At 38.9% G+C, this 19676-nt stretch overlaps 1 protein-coding gene across 9 annotated transcripts in view; it reads right to left on the reverse strand.

Annotated features, from left to right (window-relative positions):
* Positions 1-19676, reverse strand: part of CELF2 (CUGBP Elav-like family member 2) — a 543341-nt gene that overhangs the window by 21300 nt on the left and 502365 nt on the right. For all 9 annotated transcript variants that reach the window (XM_053977017.1, XM_053977018.1, XM_053977019.1 and 6 more), the window contains one exon: positions 12977-13111. In XM_053977017.1, coding sequence (XP_053832992.1) covers positions 12977-13111 — 135 coding nt within the window. The remainder of the gene's footprint in view (positions 1-12976; positions 13112-19676) is intronic.

Consider the following 19676-nt stretch of genomic DNA (forward strand, 5'->3'; position numbering starts at 1 on the left):
GCCCACAAATTTTAGGTTCAGCATCTCTGTGGCTAAGCATGAGAAGTTGCAGAGAAAATGTTCTCTTTTGGGAGACACTCCTGGCAGATCTGTATTGGCAGTTGTCTAAGTTCAGAATCCTATTTCTTGTGCTGAATTTGGGTGTATTTCGGATTTTCTGCTGCCTTCCTAAGCTCACTGACTCCAAGGGCCAGATAAAATGGATCTGACACTGGTGCTGACTAAATGGCTGCCATTCAGAGGGATTCAGATGGGCAGAACTGGCCAACATGAAACTTATGAAATTTAACAAGGATATATGCAAAGTCCTGCACCTGGGGAGGAATAATCCCCTTCAATAACACAGCAGGGGATGGATGGGGTTGGGGAGAAGCTTTGCTGAAAAGGACCTGTGGGGGTCTTGGTAGGAGGTGACCATGAGCCAGCAGCATACACTGGCAACAAAGAAACCAACCAGCATCCCAGACTGTGGAAGGGGAGCCAGGAAATCCAGGTTTCCTCTTTACTCAGTGCTTGATAGATCACATCTGAATACTACATGCAGATTTGGGCTCCTCGTTGCAAGGAGAACATTGATCAGGTGGAGGGAGCTCAGTGGAAGGTCAGCAAATTGGTCAGGGGCTCCAGCACTCATCCTGTAATGAGCTGGGCTTGTTCAGGCTGGAGAAGACGTGGCTCCAGGTGAACCTAAAGCAGCCCCCAGTGCCTAAAAGGAGTTGATCCACTAGATAGAGCAATAGCACATGCAGGGAAGATGAGAAGTACATTGAAACTAGGGAGGTTCCATTCAGATATAATTAAAAACATTTGTACTGTGAAGATTGTCAAGCACTGGAACAGATTACCCGGATTGCTCCATCCATGTCCTTGGAGGTTTTTAAGACTTGTTTGGATCAACCTGATCTCATAGGAGCAGGGAGTTGGGCCACAGACCCAACTGATCTTCCAACCTCAATTATTCTATGGTGTCACCCTTATTTTTAAGATTTTCTAAAGCCTTCTGAGTTTACATTCTTGTAGCAAACTTTCTCACACAACTTTCTGTAAATAACTTGTTGTTTTGCATTCCTTCATAGAGGAGGAGAAATTTGATGGACTGGTAGTTTGTCCAGTCATTGGAGAGATGGCACTTTCACCCTCCAATTCACTGTCACCTTTGGAAAACTATAAATGTTGGAGTCAGAAATAAACTTGCCCCTTTTTTACTTTCACAAGAGCAGAGGCATACGTCGTGCTTTCTTGTGTCCTATAGTGACACTATGGGAATTAGAGCAGCATAGGAGAAAAGTAGAGAAAGTCAGCTCACTCTAAGGCAGAATGAAAGAAGGCTGAAGAATGGAGATGTGTTGAAAACTGAACAGTAGAACCAGTTTCTGTTCCTGGGTCTGTTTACAGAAACAGAGGTTGACACTGAGTATGACACTTAACTCTCACCTGTGGTTTTGGTTCTAGGCTGCCACAACTACACTGTGTGGGTGCCGTTTCTAGGGCCCAGCCTATGTCTAACAAAAGAAGTTCTGACCTTGGCTCTTTCCTTGAGGTTTTAGATTCCTCTTAGATTCAGCAACGTGCAACGAAAATAAAATCACAGCAGAATAATGTAGAGAAAGGATATAAAGAAATCATACAGAGAGAGTAAATGCCATAAAAAAAAAGAAAAAAAAATTTAACAGCTCCTCAGTCAGCGACAGAAAAAAATGCTAAGAGTTTATAAGATAATTATAAGGACAAAAGAAAAAGAAATATTAAACCCAAAGTAGAAATCTCTAATTTCAGCCAGATGAATTTAAAATCTTTGTTTAGTACACAAAATCTCTTGGGTAAACAAAATATGCCTTTGTCCCTTGCTTCGTCCAAGAGGGATAATAAAGCAAAGAGACAACACTGGATTTAAGGATAATCAGATTAAGGCTGCGTTCTCTGTTTTCTTTCTAATCTTTAGTTGCAATAACCAATGATGTTTGGAACTGTGTCTTGAAAATTGTATCTAAACATGAGGAACACCTGCTGGCCTGACTGAAAGACTAAAGATATTGGACAAAGTTTTGTTGTGTTGGACAAAGTCTGTGCAAAGCTTCTGACTTTGGTTTATGTTATCTTAGTTTTGTGGTGGTACTCGCTTAAACAGAGAATGGCACCGAGCTGTAGGAGGCTTTTATGTCGATGGGAGTCTGGACCACTGGCCTGGAGTTAGGAGGGATTCTGCACAGATCTGATCTTCTATATTCAAGATCAATCAATTAATGTGTGTTATCTTTTTGTAGCACTAACCCAACTGGTTGTTTTGAAGAGATGGAGGCCACAGAGTTTTCTCCTAAACACACAAATGACATGTCTTATGGAAAAGGGGAATGATTCAAATATAGTAATGCTGGAGTTTATGAAATGAGGATTATAAACACAGTGTGGGGGAGAAGTGGGAAAGTCAATCATGGTACCCGTGTGACATTGCTCCCAGGAATTTGCAGTGGTGTTTCTGGCTGAAATGAGATCATCCTACAGGCTCTGACTGCAGAAGGTACATTTTAAAAGGGAAGAATAATTAAGCAATGACAGAGGCATCATCATTATTAGATAATCACAACCCAGGGGCATTAGCAAACGTTGAGTGTCTCTAATCCCATGGGGTCTAATTATTCTGTGATAATAACCACACCTCCAAGTTTTAATTTATTCTTGTGGAGAATCTGGAGGGGGAGGGGGAGAAATAGGGGCATTTTAATATTTTTGCTAAAAGAAGATGCAGTTGGCCTTTCACTAGGGCTCATCAGTATTCTGATCTAACTAGCATGTGTGATTGGCATTAAATTGTCTGCCCTTTACTGTGATCTCCAGCCAATCTGAGTATCCACCTTTGCACAAACTGGTGCCCTCCCTGCTGCTAACAGTACCAGCAGGCCCTGGTTCTATTTCTCAGGGCAGATTTTGGCAAAGATGAGATAGATTTTTCTGGTCTGGAGAGGTGTATTTTCCATAAGGTCCTCTGACAAACACATTGCCATTGTTATGGAGAAAGAAGTAAAAATTTGCACATTTTCTGGTATCTTGAAAGTGCTGTCTGACATGTCAAGAAGGAAAATTCTAGGAAGTTTAAGTGCTCTGCTTGTGCTTGGATAGGATAAAATTAAAGTGACAGATGCACTCCAGGGAAAGAGCACCAGAAAAGCAAGAGAGCAAGAAAGAGTCAGGGGAAACAAGAATGACAATATAGAAAGACATATACCAATATCACAGCCTTTCTCCAGTAAGTCAGTGTCCCTCTGCTTCTTCATTACTCACAGGTGAGCTGTGCCCATGAAAGATTGTCCATTTCTTCTCAAGGAACAGGGAAAGAGAAGCAGCAGTGAGCAAAGGAGGAAGGGAGAATGCCATGTACTCAACATCTGGTCTCTTTTTTGTATCTGTGTGCATGCATGTGCAAATGAGAGAAAGCATGACAGAGAGGGAAAGGAGAGGAAAGAGTCTCCCCATGGTGATCCTTCTGGTTCTGGCTTTCTGAAAACAGGTTTATATTTTATTAAATCCTTTCAACATTTACTTTTGCAAGAATAAAAAAAAAACCCAGAAAACATAAAGAAGTGAACCAACTCATTCGAATTCTTTGCAAATTCAGAAGTCAAGGCTTTAACAATGGGAGAATAACTTTAGGTTCATAAATCCATACTATTCAGCACTGCATGGGTTTTTGAGAGCTAAGAAACCTTGGGAGAAGTGAAAATCAGAGACACTCATTTTAATAACTTGTTTCTGTTAATACCTCACTTGACATTTATGATTGTCATGAAATTACAGTGTCTACACCATGGACCTTCCACAGCAGTGCAAAGAATGAGGAGAAAACAGAGCATACAAAGGTACTACAGGTATGGCAGATAAACTTATTAGTTGGTTATTTTTGTAGTTTTCTAGTCCTCTGTTCTGTAATTTTCCTCCAAACCTATCTATCTAGCAAAAGGTATATTAATAAACAAGGGTTTATTGATTGGGCATGTCTTTGTGAATCTAGGCTGGTTTTGTGAATCTTGGCATTTAAGGGCACATTTTCCTATGAGATTTTGAAGACAAAGAAAGAGAGAGTACAAAGCAAGTCAATATTCTGGGCCAATTCCACGCTGATGCTTCTGTTTTGTTGAAATGCATTTCTCAGTGAAGACCATCCACCTCTAGCATAAACTACAAGCTGTTCCTCACTACTGTGCCTGCACCATGTTATGCATTCTCCCCAGCACACCACAACAATAATTCACCTTTGGTTTTGGGTGGGAACTACTTTAGAGTGGCTCAGGAACAGAATAACAATGCACAGGGAACTGGCTTGAGTTCAGCTTCATAGCTGACCATTGTGTATTTCCAACTGTAACTCTAAATGAAATCAAACCAAATTGAATCATCACAATATGAGGAAAACAAAGAAGTGCTGAGCACTTAGGTCTCTGTTTTACTCAGTGGGGCCAAGGACTGCGGCTGTGCTCATTGAAGCACCACTGAGTTCACATCAAAGCCATTTCTAGAGGGAACTTCCAGCTGTGCTCTCATGTTTATTGCAGCTCTCACACAATTTGGAGCAGGCTATTGTTCCAAGATGCATGCCCTGATGCTGAAATGACCTCCACGTGGAGCTGCATCAGAATACAGCCACTTATAAATCACTTTCCAAAGAATTTCTGAGCTAAAATCAAGAAGGCTCTACCGAGGCCAGGATCTCCTGCCTGGAGTAGAGGTTCCTTCACATGGCCCCTGGTGTGCCTACAACATCTTTGACACACTTTCAGCACTAAGCATTGACAAACACCATGCAATAGCATCTCTCCATAAAAAAAAAAAAAAAAAAAGAAAAGAAAAAAAAAAAGAAAGAAAAGAAAAGAAAAGAAAAGAAAGAAAGAAAGAAAGAAAGAAAGAAAGAAAGAAAGAAAGAAAGAAAGAAAGAAAGAAAGAAAGAAAGAAAGAAAGAAAGAAAGAAAGAAAGAAAGAAAGAAAGAAAGAAAGAAAGAAAGAAAGAAAGAAAGAAAGAAAGAAAGAAAGAAGAGTTCCAGCAGAGTCCAAGGCTATCATTCAAGGTAAGCAATGTTTTTGTTCTACAAGTGCTTACCACATAATATATGCCAATTCAAATTCTAGTACATGGGAGAGGATGGCCTGATTCATCTTCTTTTTCACCTCTCTCATATATCTATCTTAAGATAATGTAAACAGTCCTTGGGAGGTGTTTGTCTTTCCATTGCAACAAGATGTTTCTGAAAGGCTTGTTTTCTTCAGACACTTAGGAGTCCTATCCATGGTATTTTAGAATAGAGATGAGCTAAACCATATATTGAAAATGTGAGTTTGTTGTTAAAGAAGTTATGAATCCAGAAGGTGCATGCAATTATTTCCATGGCAGATGGGTTTCTAAGTGGGGCGTGCAAGCACAGCCTTATTGCAATAGCACATCCACAAAATGCAGTTGTTCACCCCTGGGAGCTGCAGAACTTGAGGATTATCTTGCCTCATGAAATTACTCAGCCAGGTCCTTTGCAGACCATTTTTAAAGTCATACTGAGTTCACTGTGACACTGGTTCTTTTCATCCATATTGCACATTTTTGGTCTGCAAACAGCAAAGGCAGTTGAGGGTTTACTTTACTTGGTTTTAAACTCATGCAGTTGTTGGAGATACTTTTGTTTGGCCATTGCATAAAATAATTCAGTAGCCCCATATTCAAGCAAATAGTTCTTCTGAGAGAATGTTAAAAAAATTAAGAGATTAATAGTAATAAAAGGAATAAAATTAAGATTTTAAAATTATTACTTTTTTACTATTAATCATAATTTTTCTGCCTTGGGTGAACAAACCAGGAGCATCCACGGACACAAGCACAATCCAGTAGGATTGAAGGAACAGTGTTGGCAGTAGTTGAAAGATCCTTCAAATGCATGAGTTTTTCTAAGATTTACATTATTTGCTGGGTATTATGAACTGCAGCATTTTCTGGGCTTGTAACTTCTTGTAAGATATATTACATATAAGCTCACATATCTACCTGTGTAGGCAAGCTGATATTATCATCTTTCTTTAGTAGAAAGCAACCCTGAATGAACTTCAAATAGTGCTTCCAACAGAAAGAAAAAAAAGCTTTTTTTTTTACAAACTGGGATTCTTGTAGCTTGAAACAGAGATTAAGAGCAGGGTAGAGAGACACTTACAAAATATAACGTATTATACGTGTTATTTGTATACTGAAAGCAAAGTAAATCCTGAAATGTGCTAAGGCAATGGATTTAATACTTTAGGAAGATGATAATGTAATAATGTTTAAAAAACAAACATGTCTCCTGTTGAATTAGATCCTACTAATCCATGGTTTAGTACTGTATGCTGCTTCCTGAAAATAAAAAACAAACCTAAAAAAATTAACTAGCACAATGCTTGACTGAAAATATGCACAAGTTTCTGTCCTTCGGTAATAATGGAATTCTGAGGAAACAGCTGGAGATTTCTATGCCAAAAATTCATAAATTGATAATGGTGATTCTAAAACAGATAAGGAGCTTTGCCAAAATGACCCCTGCAGTTGTCAGGCAGCCTCACACTGCTTCACAAAGCAGCTCTGCCCACCCTGAGCCCATTCAGTGCCTGAACCTCCCTGCGATCCTTCAGGCTGCACTGATGCACCTGCTCAGAAACCCTTCTGAGAGGAGAATGTACAGAGACCTGTTGCATTTTAAGGGACAAATATGCAAACAGGTCATCCCAGTGAACTGATGGCCTGTCTGCTGCCATCAGCATCCTTCAGGTTATCACTGGCTCATTTTTCCAATGAGGACACCAGGGAGAGACAGTGCTGTTCCAGGGAGGCTCCATATGAATCCATCACCTCTCCTTTTACTGTACTGGAACTCTGGGAGGTTCTTAGCCACAATTCCCACTCTTTTCTTCTTTAGTTATTTAAGACATACAGAAGCATTATTAAAAATATAAATATAGGTCCAAAATACATAACCAGTTTCCTATTTTTGGCTCCAACTTGTGCTTGCATGCCTGCTCAAGGGTGGCCTAATAATCAGATGGGCTTAGTACCAATATATCTCCAAGAAGCAGCATAATCTCTGGGCACTAAGAGCAGTCAAAATCAACTCACTGATTGAGGAGCCTAACCACAGACTCAGAAATCTAACACCATGTGTTGTAAGACCAGCTGACATACAACAGCTCAGAAATATACTTGTCCTGCCACAAATCTCCTTGAACTATCCAGTCCAGTAACAGGCACTGGCATGTGGGCATGCTAAGGTAAGGTTTTCTTCCATAGCTTCCTTGAAAACATATTCTTTTAAAATATTGGTGCTGAGATCAGAGTTAAGGCATTGAAATGCTCTGTCCTCCAAGCACTAAGGTAACAATGCTATTGATATAACTAGACTTAAAGACAAAATTTAAAACCATACACTTGGGTTAAGTGTGTGTACCGTACATACACTGTATTTTAAAACCTTTATTTAAGCTATGTCTTACATATATCAACTGTATCTTTATCCTGAAAATAATGAAAATTATACTAGGGAGGTTTTCTGTGTTCTGCAAAACTAATAAAGCTTATTTTAAATGATTTTACAATAATGGAACATGCATTAATTCCCCATGAAATGGCACAAAAAGAATCAATTTGTACTATAGCACGACAAGTGTCATTCTGCATTTTAAACCAGCCTTTTCCAACATGAAACATCTACTTCAATTCAGTCTTTAGCAAACTGTCAGACCTTCCTACACACCTACTGGTAGGGTTATTTTTGAATCATCCTGGAAGCAAATCACAACTATCTCAGTGGGTGTACTGGCCTCTAACAAAATGTCATGGTGGCAGCCTTGCGCCACTGATTGGAGAAAAATGTATGGTACTGAAGTGAACAAAAAGCAAATCTTCTAAGAAAGGTTATTTGAACATTCTTCACTGCTTCTCAGCTGAAGCATCTTGTATCTTCTGTGAAATCTCTACCATTTCAACAGTTGTGCTCACAACATGAACACCTTCAACTAACAAAGACAATCTTCATACTAGATTAGGGGGTAGGGAAAATAATGAGCTATGGATGACAGCTATAAGTTATAATTCTCTGCTTTGACCAGAGGGAGAGAATGAATTAATTCTTACAGGAAAGGCAGTATAATTTTTTTTCTTTTTCAGTTTATTCTATACTTCACAGTCTTCCTTTTTTGGGGACTGTTATTCTTCAATGTCAGCATCTGTCTGAAAATGAGTATTTTTAGACCTTTGTGCTGAGGAGAATATTTTTTTTTCAGCGTAAGACTTAATGGCTGAATACTGACATAATATGACAAAAGCTGTGCTGGATTTTAAGAGATCATTAAAGGAAAAAAGTTTCACTTTCTCACTTTCTACCCTATCAGTATTTTTTTTCCCCAAGTATTTCCTCTCAGGGTTACACAGCAGATAAACCTAAAGAGTTTTTTACTGAAGCATGAATAGCTAGTTCAGTTGTGTGAACAAATAATAGTTTAGAGAATCAAATAGTCATGAAAATGTCATGGACAAAGAAGGCTCCAAGGTCTGAAACTGAATTATCTTCTGGTTTAGCAATTCCATCCCCCCACAGCTCAGAAATTATATTGTGTATGTTCATGCAGATAAATTTAGATATATAATTAGATGTTTTGTCTCTTCGTTTACACATAGTAGGGCTTTCCTACTGGTTACTGAAACAAACAATTATATTTGAATTTGAAGAAACAAAATTGAAATGATCTCACAGAGGCTGTGGAATCTCCATCCTTGGAGATACTCAGACCTTGACTGGACATGCTGCTAGACATTCACCAACCTGCTCTGAGTGGTCCACATTTTACAGTGCTGTAATTAGCCCTGTACCACCCAGGACAGTCACAATACACATTATTACCCTTGGGAAAATTAGGGTAGTGGGTCAACTGAGGGAAAATAAATGTCAGACAGTGTTAGAGACAGATACTTTGATTCTGAGCTTATATGTCCCTCCTTCACATGCACCTCCAGGCATTCCCATCACCCCCTGAATGAACCCTGCATCTCTGCAGGCTCTGGAATAGGAGCCTCCCTGCAAGCTCTTTGCTTGATGATCCATTTACAGGATGTGTCAAGGACAGCCTCTGGAGGAGAAAATAAAGTTCCTGACACTCAGCTGGGATTCATCCTGTCCAAATTGGGATATTTACAGTGTGGATACTACAGTTGAGGTAGTCCCTCCAAAATCCCTTCCCAGTTAACAAGAAATGCAAACTTCCAGGTCCCCACCCTAAGGGAACTGAGACAAACTGGATAAGGCAAACCTGGAGCCAGATAGAAGCTACCCCAACCCAAATCCTTGTGTTATGAAATACTACAGGTACCTGCCTTTAAAACAGTATGAAATAGTACTGGTACCTGTCTTTAAAACACAAAAAGTATCCTAAGCAAGTGAAATGAAAATAAAGTGAAGAATTAATTAACTAAATAGAGGTGATTAAAGTAAATAAAGGAAACAATTATCATATCAAAATAAAAGACAAGAAAGATGATTAAATGAGTCTTCAAAAGACCCATGAGAAACTCATGAAAGACATAATATGCCTTTACCTGGTTTTTAGTCTTTCATGATTTCATTTTAATTTTTATTCACTACCATCTGATAATTGCAAGAAACAGTTACTTTAACTATAGGCAATTTAAACCATTTTAATTTTTTTTCCAGGGCCCAGAGACAAAAGAACCTATTTATTGCCTGAGGGGATTTTTACTAAAATGAAAGCTTAATCTTTCATGTTTTTTTAAGCAAAGGCTTTTAAAAAATCATTTCTAACAATGCTGTAGGGAGACACTTCCATGGGTATGCAAAATTGAAATTATAAATTTACAATTATAAAAAAATTAATAGTTTGGGGGATTGTATTGTCTCTGTTCTTTCTGAATGAATACTCTTTCAAGCTTAAGAGAAAGTATTTAGCACATGGAGGAGAACGAGTGTCCTTAGACTCTCCTGCGGTCAAAGCTGTTTAGTCAGAATGTATGGGAGAAAGATCACTGGAGTTTAATTTGTTTGGAAATCCTCAAATATAAATGTCCCACTGGCTTTTCACTTCCTGGCCTGTTTTTCTGTGTTGCCAGTGCACTGAAGTTGGCCTGACCACTATCTACTCTGTCCTAGTGTGGTGCACTGATGGTTGCTAAATCTTAGCTATGTAAAATTAAGCTTCAAGATGAATTTTAACTGAAACAACCATCTTTTGAGGCTCTTATGACACATGTTTACAAAGGACAAGAACAAGAGCACTTGGTCAAAGATTGATTCGGGAGAAGTTTTCAGGGGAGATATATCTGGAGAGAAACACGGGTATGATTTTTACGTGCCTGCCATGGTTCAAGGCATACTGGAAGTACACACTTATGCCCATCTCCATTCTGTGCAGCATTTTACCTTTAACAACATCAAGAAAAGGATTAAATTTAAGCATCTACCTTTGCCCTGCCACAAATGTGGGCTGTTTTCTCAACTAAAAAATATTAATTTAATGCATTATCTGGAGAGATGCAAACATTTCTTCCTGGGCTTAGTGCAGGCTTTGAAATCAGACAAAATAATTTACACTTATGAAACACAACAAGCTGAAGTGTTCTATTAAAGGAAAACTAGACCAAAAAAATACCCTTAAGGCCTCCAAACATCCACACACTGAAAGGCAGATTTAAATGTTTTCTGCCAACATATTTCAAGTTTTAGTGGAAACACTTTGAGCTACTATGAAAAGCTTTATCAAACTAAATTAATTTTCCATGGAGCAGAGAAGAATCATTGAAGATATTATTCAGGTTTACAAAATATGTAATAGGGTGGAGAATGTGGAACCAGATAAGGAAAGTTAAAATGAAGAACATTTTAACAAGGCTTGATTTTAGGTTGGTTGTGCAACATAAATAGGTCAGTGGACCTACCAGAGGTTTTCAAGCTGTCTAATATTAGAAAACCTTAGAAAACCATCTATAAGATTTTCAAGGGCAACTGGCATTCTGAAGACACTATTTGAAAGGCGAAATGTCCAGATTTTTTTGAAAATAACACAAGTTCAATGTGCTAGCCAAAATCATTAATCTCTTTGGAAAAAAACCCTTGGTATCTGCTCTCTAATACCACTCAGAGCAATAGGAAGCTCTAGTTACCCCAAAGATATATCTGCCCGGTCCAGTGGAAGCACCTGTCTACCATGGGCCTCTGCAGACCTGGACATCAGATAAAACAACCTCCCAGGTATTCAAGGAGCTTCAAGATCAGGTTAAAAGGGAACAGCGAGTCAGACAGGCTGGATAAGAAGACTGTTGGACAGGGAAGGAAGGCAATGTGGCCCCTAAGGTTGAATCCAAGTTCTGTGTGTACATGGCAAAACAAAGTGCACAACAGGAGCATTCTGGTGCCATTGTGCTGCAGAGCAGCAAAGAAAAGGGGAGTTAATTTCCAGCCCCTCTGCACCACAGAGCAGTGCATTGAACTGCCCTGGGAACTCTTGTCAGTATGGGTCAAGATATGTTGTGTGTGACTTGGGAGGACAAGGCTGCTCAGACATTTATCAGCTCAACTGCAGAGATATCACAGAGCATGCATGAAATGCAACATTTCTGCTTCTATAAATGGGTGGCATTTAGACAGGTGTAACATGGAAACACTGACACTGGGAATAGCCTTTTCCAAAGTGCTAAGTCCCAGCTCCAGGACAGAGGGAAGAGATTGCTCAGGTTGAAAAAAAAAGCACATAATCAAGCCAAAATTATTTTTACTCAACCTACTTCTCAGAGATGTTGCTAATGAATATTATTTTTAGGTCAAGATGATGCTTGTGCCAGAAACAGGAAAATTCTACACAGACTTAGTACTAGCCAAGCTTCTTTCCATTTAACCTCAGCCTCAAACAAACAATAAAACTGTAATATAATGGGAGCCCTGGCCAGCACTAAGACCCAACACCACACTCGGTCCCAGTTCTTTTTTGCAGTGAAGACTGTTTTCCTTACTGATGAGCTCAGTCTGCCATGAATTACTTTTTCATGGGGGATAAATACACACTTAAACAAGATTAAACACAAGTGTTCTTTAGTGGTATCTAAAATAATATGAATGTTTTTTAGAACAGCAATAAACACACTTCATGATGCAAATAATTACACCCTGCAGCCTTTATGTAACAATAAGTGGCCAAATTCTCTATTCAGCTATATCACTGTAAAGCCAGAGTAACTACACTGAATCAACATCTCTCTCTGTGGATTCTGGAGATTCTGAAGTGTTACCTAAGCCTGAATTTGCCCCAGTTTCTCTCTAGGGCTTTGGAGACATCAGACATGCATGTCTGGAAATCCACATGATGGTCATGGAAGCATTTCCACCTCTTATCCTCCTGCCCCCATAATGAAGTCAGAATCTGGCTGTGTATTCCTTGTGCATCTGATATCACTTCTGTAACTGTGTACTCAGGACCAGAAGAAAGCTCAATTGGGATCCAGCAAGAGAAAGGAAAAATAAAAAGGACTTAACAAAAATTCATTAAGGGCAAAGCAATACTTGCGTGTGACGGGAATCAAAGATCAGTATCTTGGGGATTAAAAAGAACCACCTCAGCTGATTTTCCTTTGGTCGGAAGAAATTGGTCATGTTCTGAATTCTTTGTGAAAAGTTAATTTTATCTTAAGTTTCCCATGCAATTGTAATTTTCACGCAGAGTTTTTTAAGATCAGTCTGTTAGGCTTTAATGGCCCCTGAAATGAATCTGGAAAGGTGAACATGCCCACATTGGACCATTTCAAAAAGCAGTTATTTGCTTGAAAATAACAGCAACAAAGATGTGTTCAGCTGTTAAAAGGTTCTTCACAATTTACATGAGCATGGAACTCATGACACAACATGGAACCAGTGTTTTAACTACCATCTTCCCCTTGACTACCATGTTTGTGTGTTGGAAGCAGGCACTTTGCTCTTACCAGGACTTGTGAGGGCTCCCAGAGCACCAGTCGTTGTGGAGAGAGGGTTTGCATTGGTGGTGGTAGCTGAGGTCTGGGCGGCGGCTGCTGCGGCTGCTAAAGTTGCCAAATTCTGTAATTGTAAAGCGTTCATGCCTATGTGGAGAAGCAATAGGGTTAATTAAAACAGGTAATCATCATCATAATCATCAAAATGTGCTATTTTCAATGGGCATGGAGCTTGGGGTGTACCTTGCCAATAAACTCGATTATTTTCATTCCTGAGACATCTATAATCTCAAACCACCTCTTACAGTTCCTGAAGAGTATTTCTCATCTCTCTACTTTGGAGTTGAGAGAATGCACCAAAGACACTAGCCTATACTCCAGGAAAATTAAACCTGGTTTGTGCCTCTTCTAAGGGAAGTGTAGAATTAAAAGTCATTTAAACTCTGTGTGAAGCCCAGGCACAATATTATTTCCTGACACAATGGGGGATATAAAGAAGATAACTAGCATTTAAAACACATTCAGGACAGGGTCATATAATTGGGATGAATAAAATTTGTTTCCCATGTTTCCCAGTTTGAATGCCTAGAAACTTGTCTGATTTTTTCTGAATGTTAGTTTGCCTACAAGAGATATTATTTCTCCCTGCACACTTTGTATTTCAAACAGAGGAGCTTAACAACAACTTGGAGAAAATGAAAAAAAAAAAGAGATTTAAATACTTGGGAAGTATGTTTGAGAAAAAAAATGCAATGAAGGAGAGGTACTTTCTAGGAATTCAGAACTCCTGCAATAATGGAGAGTGATACTGCTTTCAAACACAGGTATTGCAGACTCAGGTTAGTACAAATAATAATTTCCATAAAGAGGAATTCTTACTGTCACAGCATTAGGGACTGTGAAATGAATGTTGATATAAACATCTATTTCTGAATAAAGCCCCAAATTTAAATACAGCATGTTCCAGCAGGCAGGTCAGGCCTCAGGTGAGCACCTAATTTGATTGAGGTTCTTATGTGGATGTCTCAAATTCAGTTCAGATGTTGGTGTTTTTGAAAATGTGACACCGTTGCACTGGTGGGAGTTAAGATTTTAGTTGATCCAAGATTTTAGTTGACACCAATTCATAGTCTGGAACTGAAACAAGATACTTGGAGAAATTACATGACCAAGAAGCTCTTTAAGGTTTCTTTTGGAGGCTAAAGACCATCTTAAAAGATAAGGCTTTTCTCAAACTTTACTAATCTATTACTATTTTGCAAGACACAATTCACACGTATGCAAACAACGTAGTTTTATTTTTTTAAATTCCTCTTCTAACTTACTGGTTTGCCTTGGGTGTAAGTATTTCTTTTTCCCCACAAAGAATTATCTTGCTTTGGTAGATAGTCATAAGACTGCAGACTACTTCAAACAAGATTTTGGGGATGGAAAAGACTGGGACCCAAATCTTTGCGAACAAAGCAGTCAGTAACCCTCAAAATGAGATATGGAATTCATTTTCTTCCTGGACTGATATTGGTCCTTAATTATAATTTACCTTCCTATTTCATAAGGAGAATAAGTAATTCAGCAAAGAATATCCAGCAAACATTGTTGATCTTCACTGAGGCTGTATTTTAGTGCCATCCTGTAACAAGGATTTGGGAAAGCAGTGGGTTGCTCTCCTCCAGAGGAATGGCTTTCTATTGCCCACTGTTTAGTTATTCATCAAAAGGATCAGTCATAGCCAGCTTATATTTCTTCTGTGTGAGGGTTCCTTTGGACTTTGGAATGGTATACATAGTAGGATTAAATAATTGTGATGAATACAGAATGATTCTAGAGGACAGCCTAGGCTAGACAAGGTCAACAGGCAGCAGAGCAAACAACTGCTCTCTCTGCACTCATGAGTCACCCTTGCACCTCTGTGGATGCAAAATAAATACCATCATTGCCTCATTCCACAAAAACTTTTTTTTTTTTTTTTTTTAATAAGCACAGGAGGAACCCATCAATTTGGCAAATGAGTTTCAATGCCCAAAGAAGATGAATGAACAAGGGCTTGGTGGTGATGAAGTTGTCTCCTTACCCAATTTGTTTTACTGTAGCAGTGACTGTAAGACACTGGCCACAAAACAGCCTGCAGGTGTTATAGGGTGTCAGCTTAGGTGTCTGCAGGAGAAAAACCTGCTGGCTGTTGTCACACCTAAGTAAGAGAAGGACAGCACCCAGCATGCTCTAGAGCCCATTTTGTCAACAGTTTTATCACTTAATATGCATCTTCTTTAGGATATTCTGTCTGCTCAAACATCTGAAAAATAAGTCCTGTCATCACTGTTTCACATTCCCCAGGCATTTTACCATCTCTGCTCCCTCTTTATTGGTTTCTCCCATCAACTTGTCAGGAGTGTCAACATCCCATTCGCTTGGACAAATTTGGAGGAGGGAAACCAAATGCTCTGAAGTCCCAGACCCCAAAAGTACTTTGCTTTCAAATGGGGATTTTTGGTTCAATTGAACCTCAGCTAAGGTGCAGTTCTGTGGGATGAATCTGCTCTCTCATTCTCTCCCCTTTCACACACACTCTTCAGAACTTTCACATCCTACAATTTTTTTCAAAACAGTCCCAAATCCCGCAATGGAGATGGACAGCAAATGAGTAGATGGATTTTATTTGAAAGTGCTGCTCACTCAGCAAATGCACCTCTCTCTGAAGAAATGCAAATTGCTTAACGCTGAGGAACAGCCTCATAGGCAGAGCTGCACATGAAAAATGAGTATCTTCCTGTAGAGGAAAAAAAAAACCCTTCTGGGTAAGGAATAACTCTTGATCTTCATGATGGAGACAATGCTGGGAATTAAAGGGAAATGATTAAAAAACCTAGATTCACAATACAGTTTGATTCCATTTTTAATAACATGTATTTACCAATGTGCTATCAGCTTGGCAAATATTCAAGATTGTAAGGAAATTCAACTTTCATTTTGTTATTTGGCAGATTAAAAAAACAATTAAATTATGTACAAAACAGATGCACAGTATGCCTTGCTTGAAACTTAAGATTTAAAAAAAAATATTTATAAGGATAGGGGCATGAAAATTTAATTTAATGTTCACCTTAGGTAATTTTGTGTCTTATTGTTCACAGCAATTACCATAAATCTACATATCAATAAGCGAGAACAGATGTCAGTTGTTACAAGTGCTTGCCAATCAGGCCTGTTAAAAAGTGACAGATGGATGGTGATAGAACATTCTCATAAGGCCTATTAGCACATTCACAGGAAATTTTTGTAGTGCTGCACAGTCACAGATGCAGTTCTGTGAAAACACGGGGAAATTTGAGAGCACGAGATTTACATTTTACAACTTCTTGTGCTGCCTCTGACACAAACTTTCATACAATGAAGTAATTTGCCTCGTTTCAGTCACTGCAGCTTTTCTCCTGTGATAACTGTAAATTTGGAATTATTGGGTATTTGTAGAGGAGGGAACGGAGTCACAAGCCGTTCCTCAAGACTTCTTAGGCCTCATCAGCTCTTGAGTTTCTAAAACCATAATAAAATCATATTAGAAAATAGCTGAGATTTGCTTACTGCACAAATTCCAAAAAAAGGAAGGCACCAGCTACATGTAGAGGCACCGTATGCATGGAGAGTTTCAAAGTCAGTGGTGATTATCAGAAGCAAATCTGATCGCTCATAAGCAGTTCCCACTGACTTGACTTCCTTTGCTTTGGAAATTTTATCCTTCTCAATTATTAGGATTTATTCCATCTGAATAAAATCCTGGCTGCAGCTTAAAAATGTGGATTAAGGTAAAATATATCATCTCCAGGCTAAAAAGCAACTATTTGCTAACACTGACATCAGCCATTTTGGATGCTGATGGCAAAATGTGTATAAAGGTGGAGGGTGAGGTTGTTCCAGAAATTCTAAGTAAAATAGACAGGAGATCTAAGTGCCACCTCTATCAACCCATATATATTCTGTGGCTACTTTTAGAAAAGCTGCTTATCTGAAAAGTGCTTGAGGTAGCCTGACCAGTTACTGTTTGATTGAGCAAAGCCCTTAAAACAACTTTCAAGTCCACAGTTGTTTCTGCCCTGTATTTTAAGAGCACGTCCTTAAATCTGATTGCACGTTCACAGAATCATAGAATGGTTTGAGTTGGAATGGACCTTAAGGATCACTTAATTCCAACACCCCTTGAGCCATTTGTTGACTTATGTAGGATTTCAGCCCATTTTCAGGTTATACATACTCTAAACACATTCTGGCAAGAAGGGTGGTTTTGTCAATTAAAACTTCTTCAGTCCTAGAGGGAAGGATTAATCTGATCTAACTTTGTCCAAAAAAAAGTTACTCACTCAGGCTCTTGCTGTAGTCAAAGAAGAGAGAGGGAGTAATGAAATAATCTGATCCTAAAAAAGAATAATAGAAACATTGACTCATAGAACATTTGGGTTGGAAGAGACCATAAAGACCATCTGGTTCCAACCTCTCTGCTATGAGCAGGGCCACTTTCCATTAGCCCAGGTTGCTCCAAGCCCTATCCCACCTGGCCTTGAACACTTCCAGGGATGGGGCATTCATAGTTCTCTGGGCAACCTGTGCCAGGCCCTCACCTCCCTCACAGGGAAGAATTTCTTCCTAATATATGTAGTATTTTCCTAATATCCATAAAATAGATTAACCCCAGCCTTGGTAGGATGAATCATTGACTGGGAGTGATTCCCTGTTCACTCACATTGCAGGAAGCTGAGATGCCTACTTTCCAAACTACTGAGGCTCAGTTGGATGAATTCCATCCACAGAGGGGCCAAGGCAATAAAAAGCCCCCTCACCCCCCATTTGCTGGTTATAGAAAGCCCACACAGAGCTACAGATATTGTGCCCAGACTTGGCCAAACTTGCACATCATGCACTTTTACCACCTGAATAAGAACATCTCCTAACTGCTGAGCACCGCTTTTTCCTCTCAAGGTGCCTCTCCTTCTCCTCTGAGAAGGAGTAAAGTGTGGATTGTGAACAGGCTCACTTGCTACAAACTCTATCTCTCCAAAAATGCTAAACAGAGTTGTTTAATTTATTAGTTAAAAGAAGAAAAAAAAAAAAAAAAAAAAAAAAAAAAAGCTAATTTAATGTGTTAAAATAACTAGCACTTTCAATGGAATTAGTGTTACAAAAGCTGAATGTTTTTGGTCCCTGAGGTCAACATTTTCAAAACTGGTAGTTATCTTTAAGAAACAGCTATCTCCCTTGAGCTGGAAACAGTTTCTCGGTGACCTTTACTTTTAATATGATATCCCTAAAGAGGTCATAGCAGGAGAAATCCTCCTTCTGTATGGCTTTGCTGGAATGAAGCCATCGAAGAGTCAGAGGATATAAAGGATCCTTTGGCCAATGCAAAAGTATAGAGCTTTTGTGCAGATGGTCCTGGCTTCCAACTGGTCCCTCCTGATCCACTGAGCCAATCCAACAATTAGAGGAAAATATTCAGAAAGCAGAACCTCTCAGACTTTCTCTCACCCATCTGCTCCTACAGACTCTGCAACAGGAGGAAATCTGGCTTGGGTAGTGGAAGAAGGGTGGAAAGGATAGAGCAGGGCTCAGAAAGGGCCAGAAGTTCAACCCAAAATGCAACCAAACTGTGAGAGAACTTGGACAGCACTGGAAAAAATATATACATTGGAAAAATATAAGAAGTCCCAGCTGTAGAGGGCTTAGAGTTCTGAAAGAAAAAGAAAAATCCATGTTTTCTCCTCCTATGTAACTTCAGAAAGCAAAATACACTGTCTATTCAATGAAATTAAGAGAAATCCTTTGTATTTTTTATGAGTACTGTGCATTTTTTTATGTCTTGAATGGTCACACATACAAAAATATTGCTGTATGAACCAATATTTGTTCCTGCCAAAACATTTGACATTAATGGATTATAGAAAAATCTTCCTAGACTGTATGTTGTTTAAATATTGAAAACATTGAAATATTTTCTACAATCATCCTAGCAATAGTAAACTTCCTTTTACACTATCTGTATTGTAATTCCCAAGCTCTTAAACAGGCAGGTTGGCTTAAATAACTGCAGCTTTCAGGACCTGCTGCAGTGCCAGCCAAATTCAATTCAAACATTCAAGCAACATCAATCTCCAAGTTTGAACTAAGCTTCTCATGCAATTTGTATGTATTTGAAGGAGGAATTTTTGCTTGCTTGAAAGGTTGCTAGTGTTTAATGTAGCTTACATTGTCTTTTAAAGTAAGACAATCAAATCACATAATAGAATTCATCTACATTATTAGCCTTCCCCAAAGTGCAGGCTAGACACTGAGGCTGGGGAGGAAACACATGAGAGGAAAAACATGAGAGAAAACACTGTCTTTAAATTAGCATCAGGATTAGAAGATTTCAGAGAAGGGGAGGAAAAGTGAGGAAGTGCTCACTATGAAATGTACTCATAAGGATGCATGTCCTTGCATGTTTTATACAGGACAATGAAGCAGACTTTGGCAAGGTAGAATTAGTGCCTGTAATCAAGACCAGGGGATTACTGGGATTACCAAAGGCACCACTGCCAGCTCTCCCAACTTTATTGCCAGTCTCAAAATATTACATTGTTTTCTTTGGCTTGACTCATGAAGTAGAATGATTTCATGAAAACCTTGTTTTTCTATAGAAATGAGATAAAACTAAACTGCAGAATTAGGCATGGAACCTTAAAGCTTG

This window comes from Vidua macroura, chromosome 5 (genome assembly GCF_024509145.1).
Source record: "Vidua macroura isolate BioBank_ID:100142 chromosome 5, ASM2450914v1, whole genome shotgun sequence".
Classification (NCBI taxonomy): Eukaryota; Metazoa; Chordata; class Aves; order Passeriformes; family Viduidae; genus Vidua; species Vidua macroura.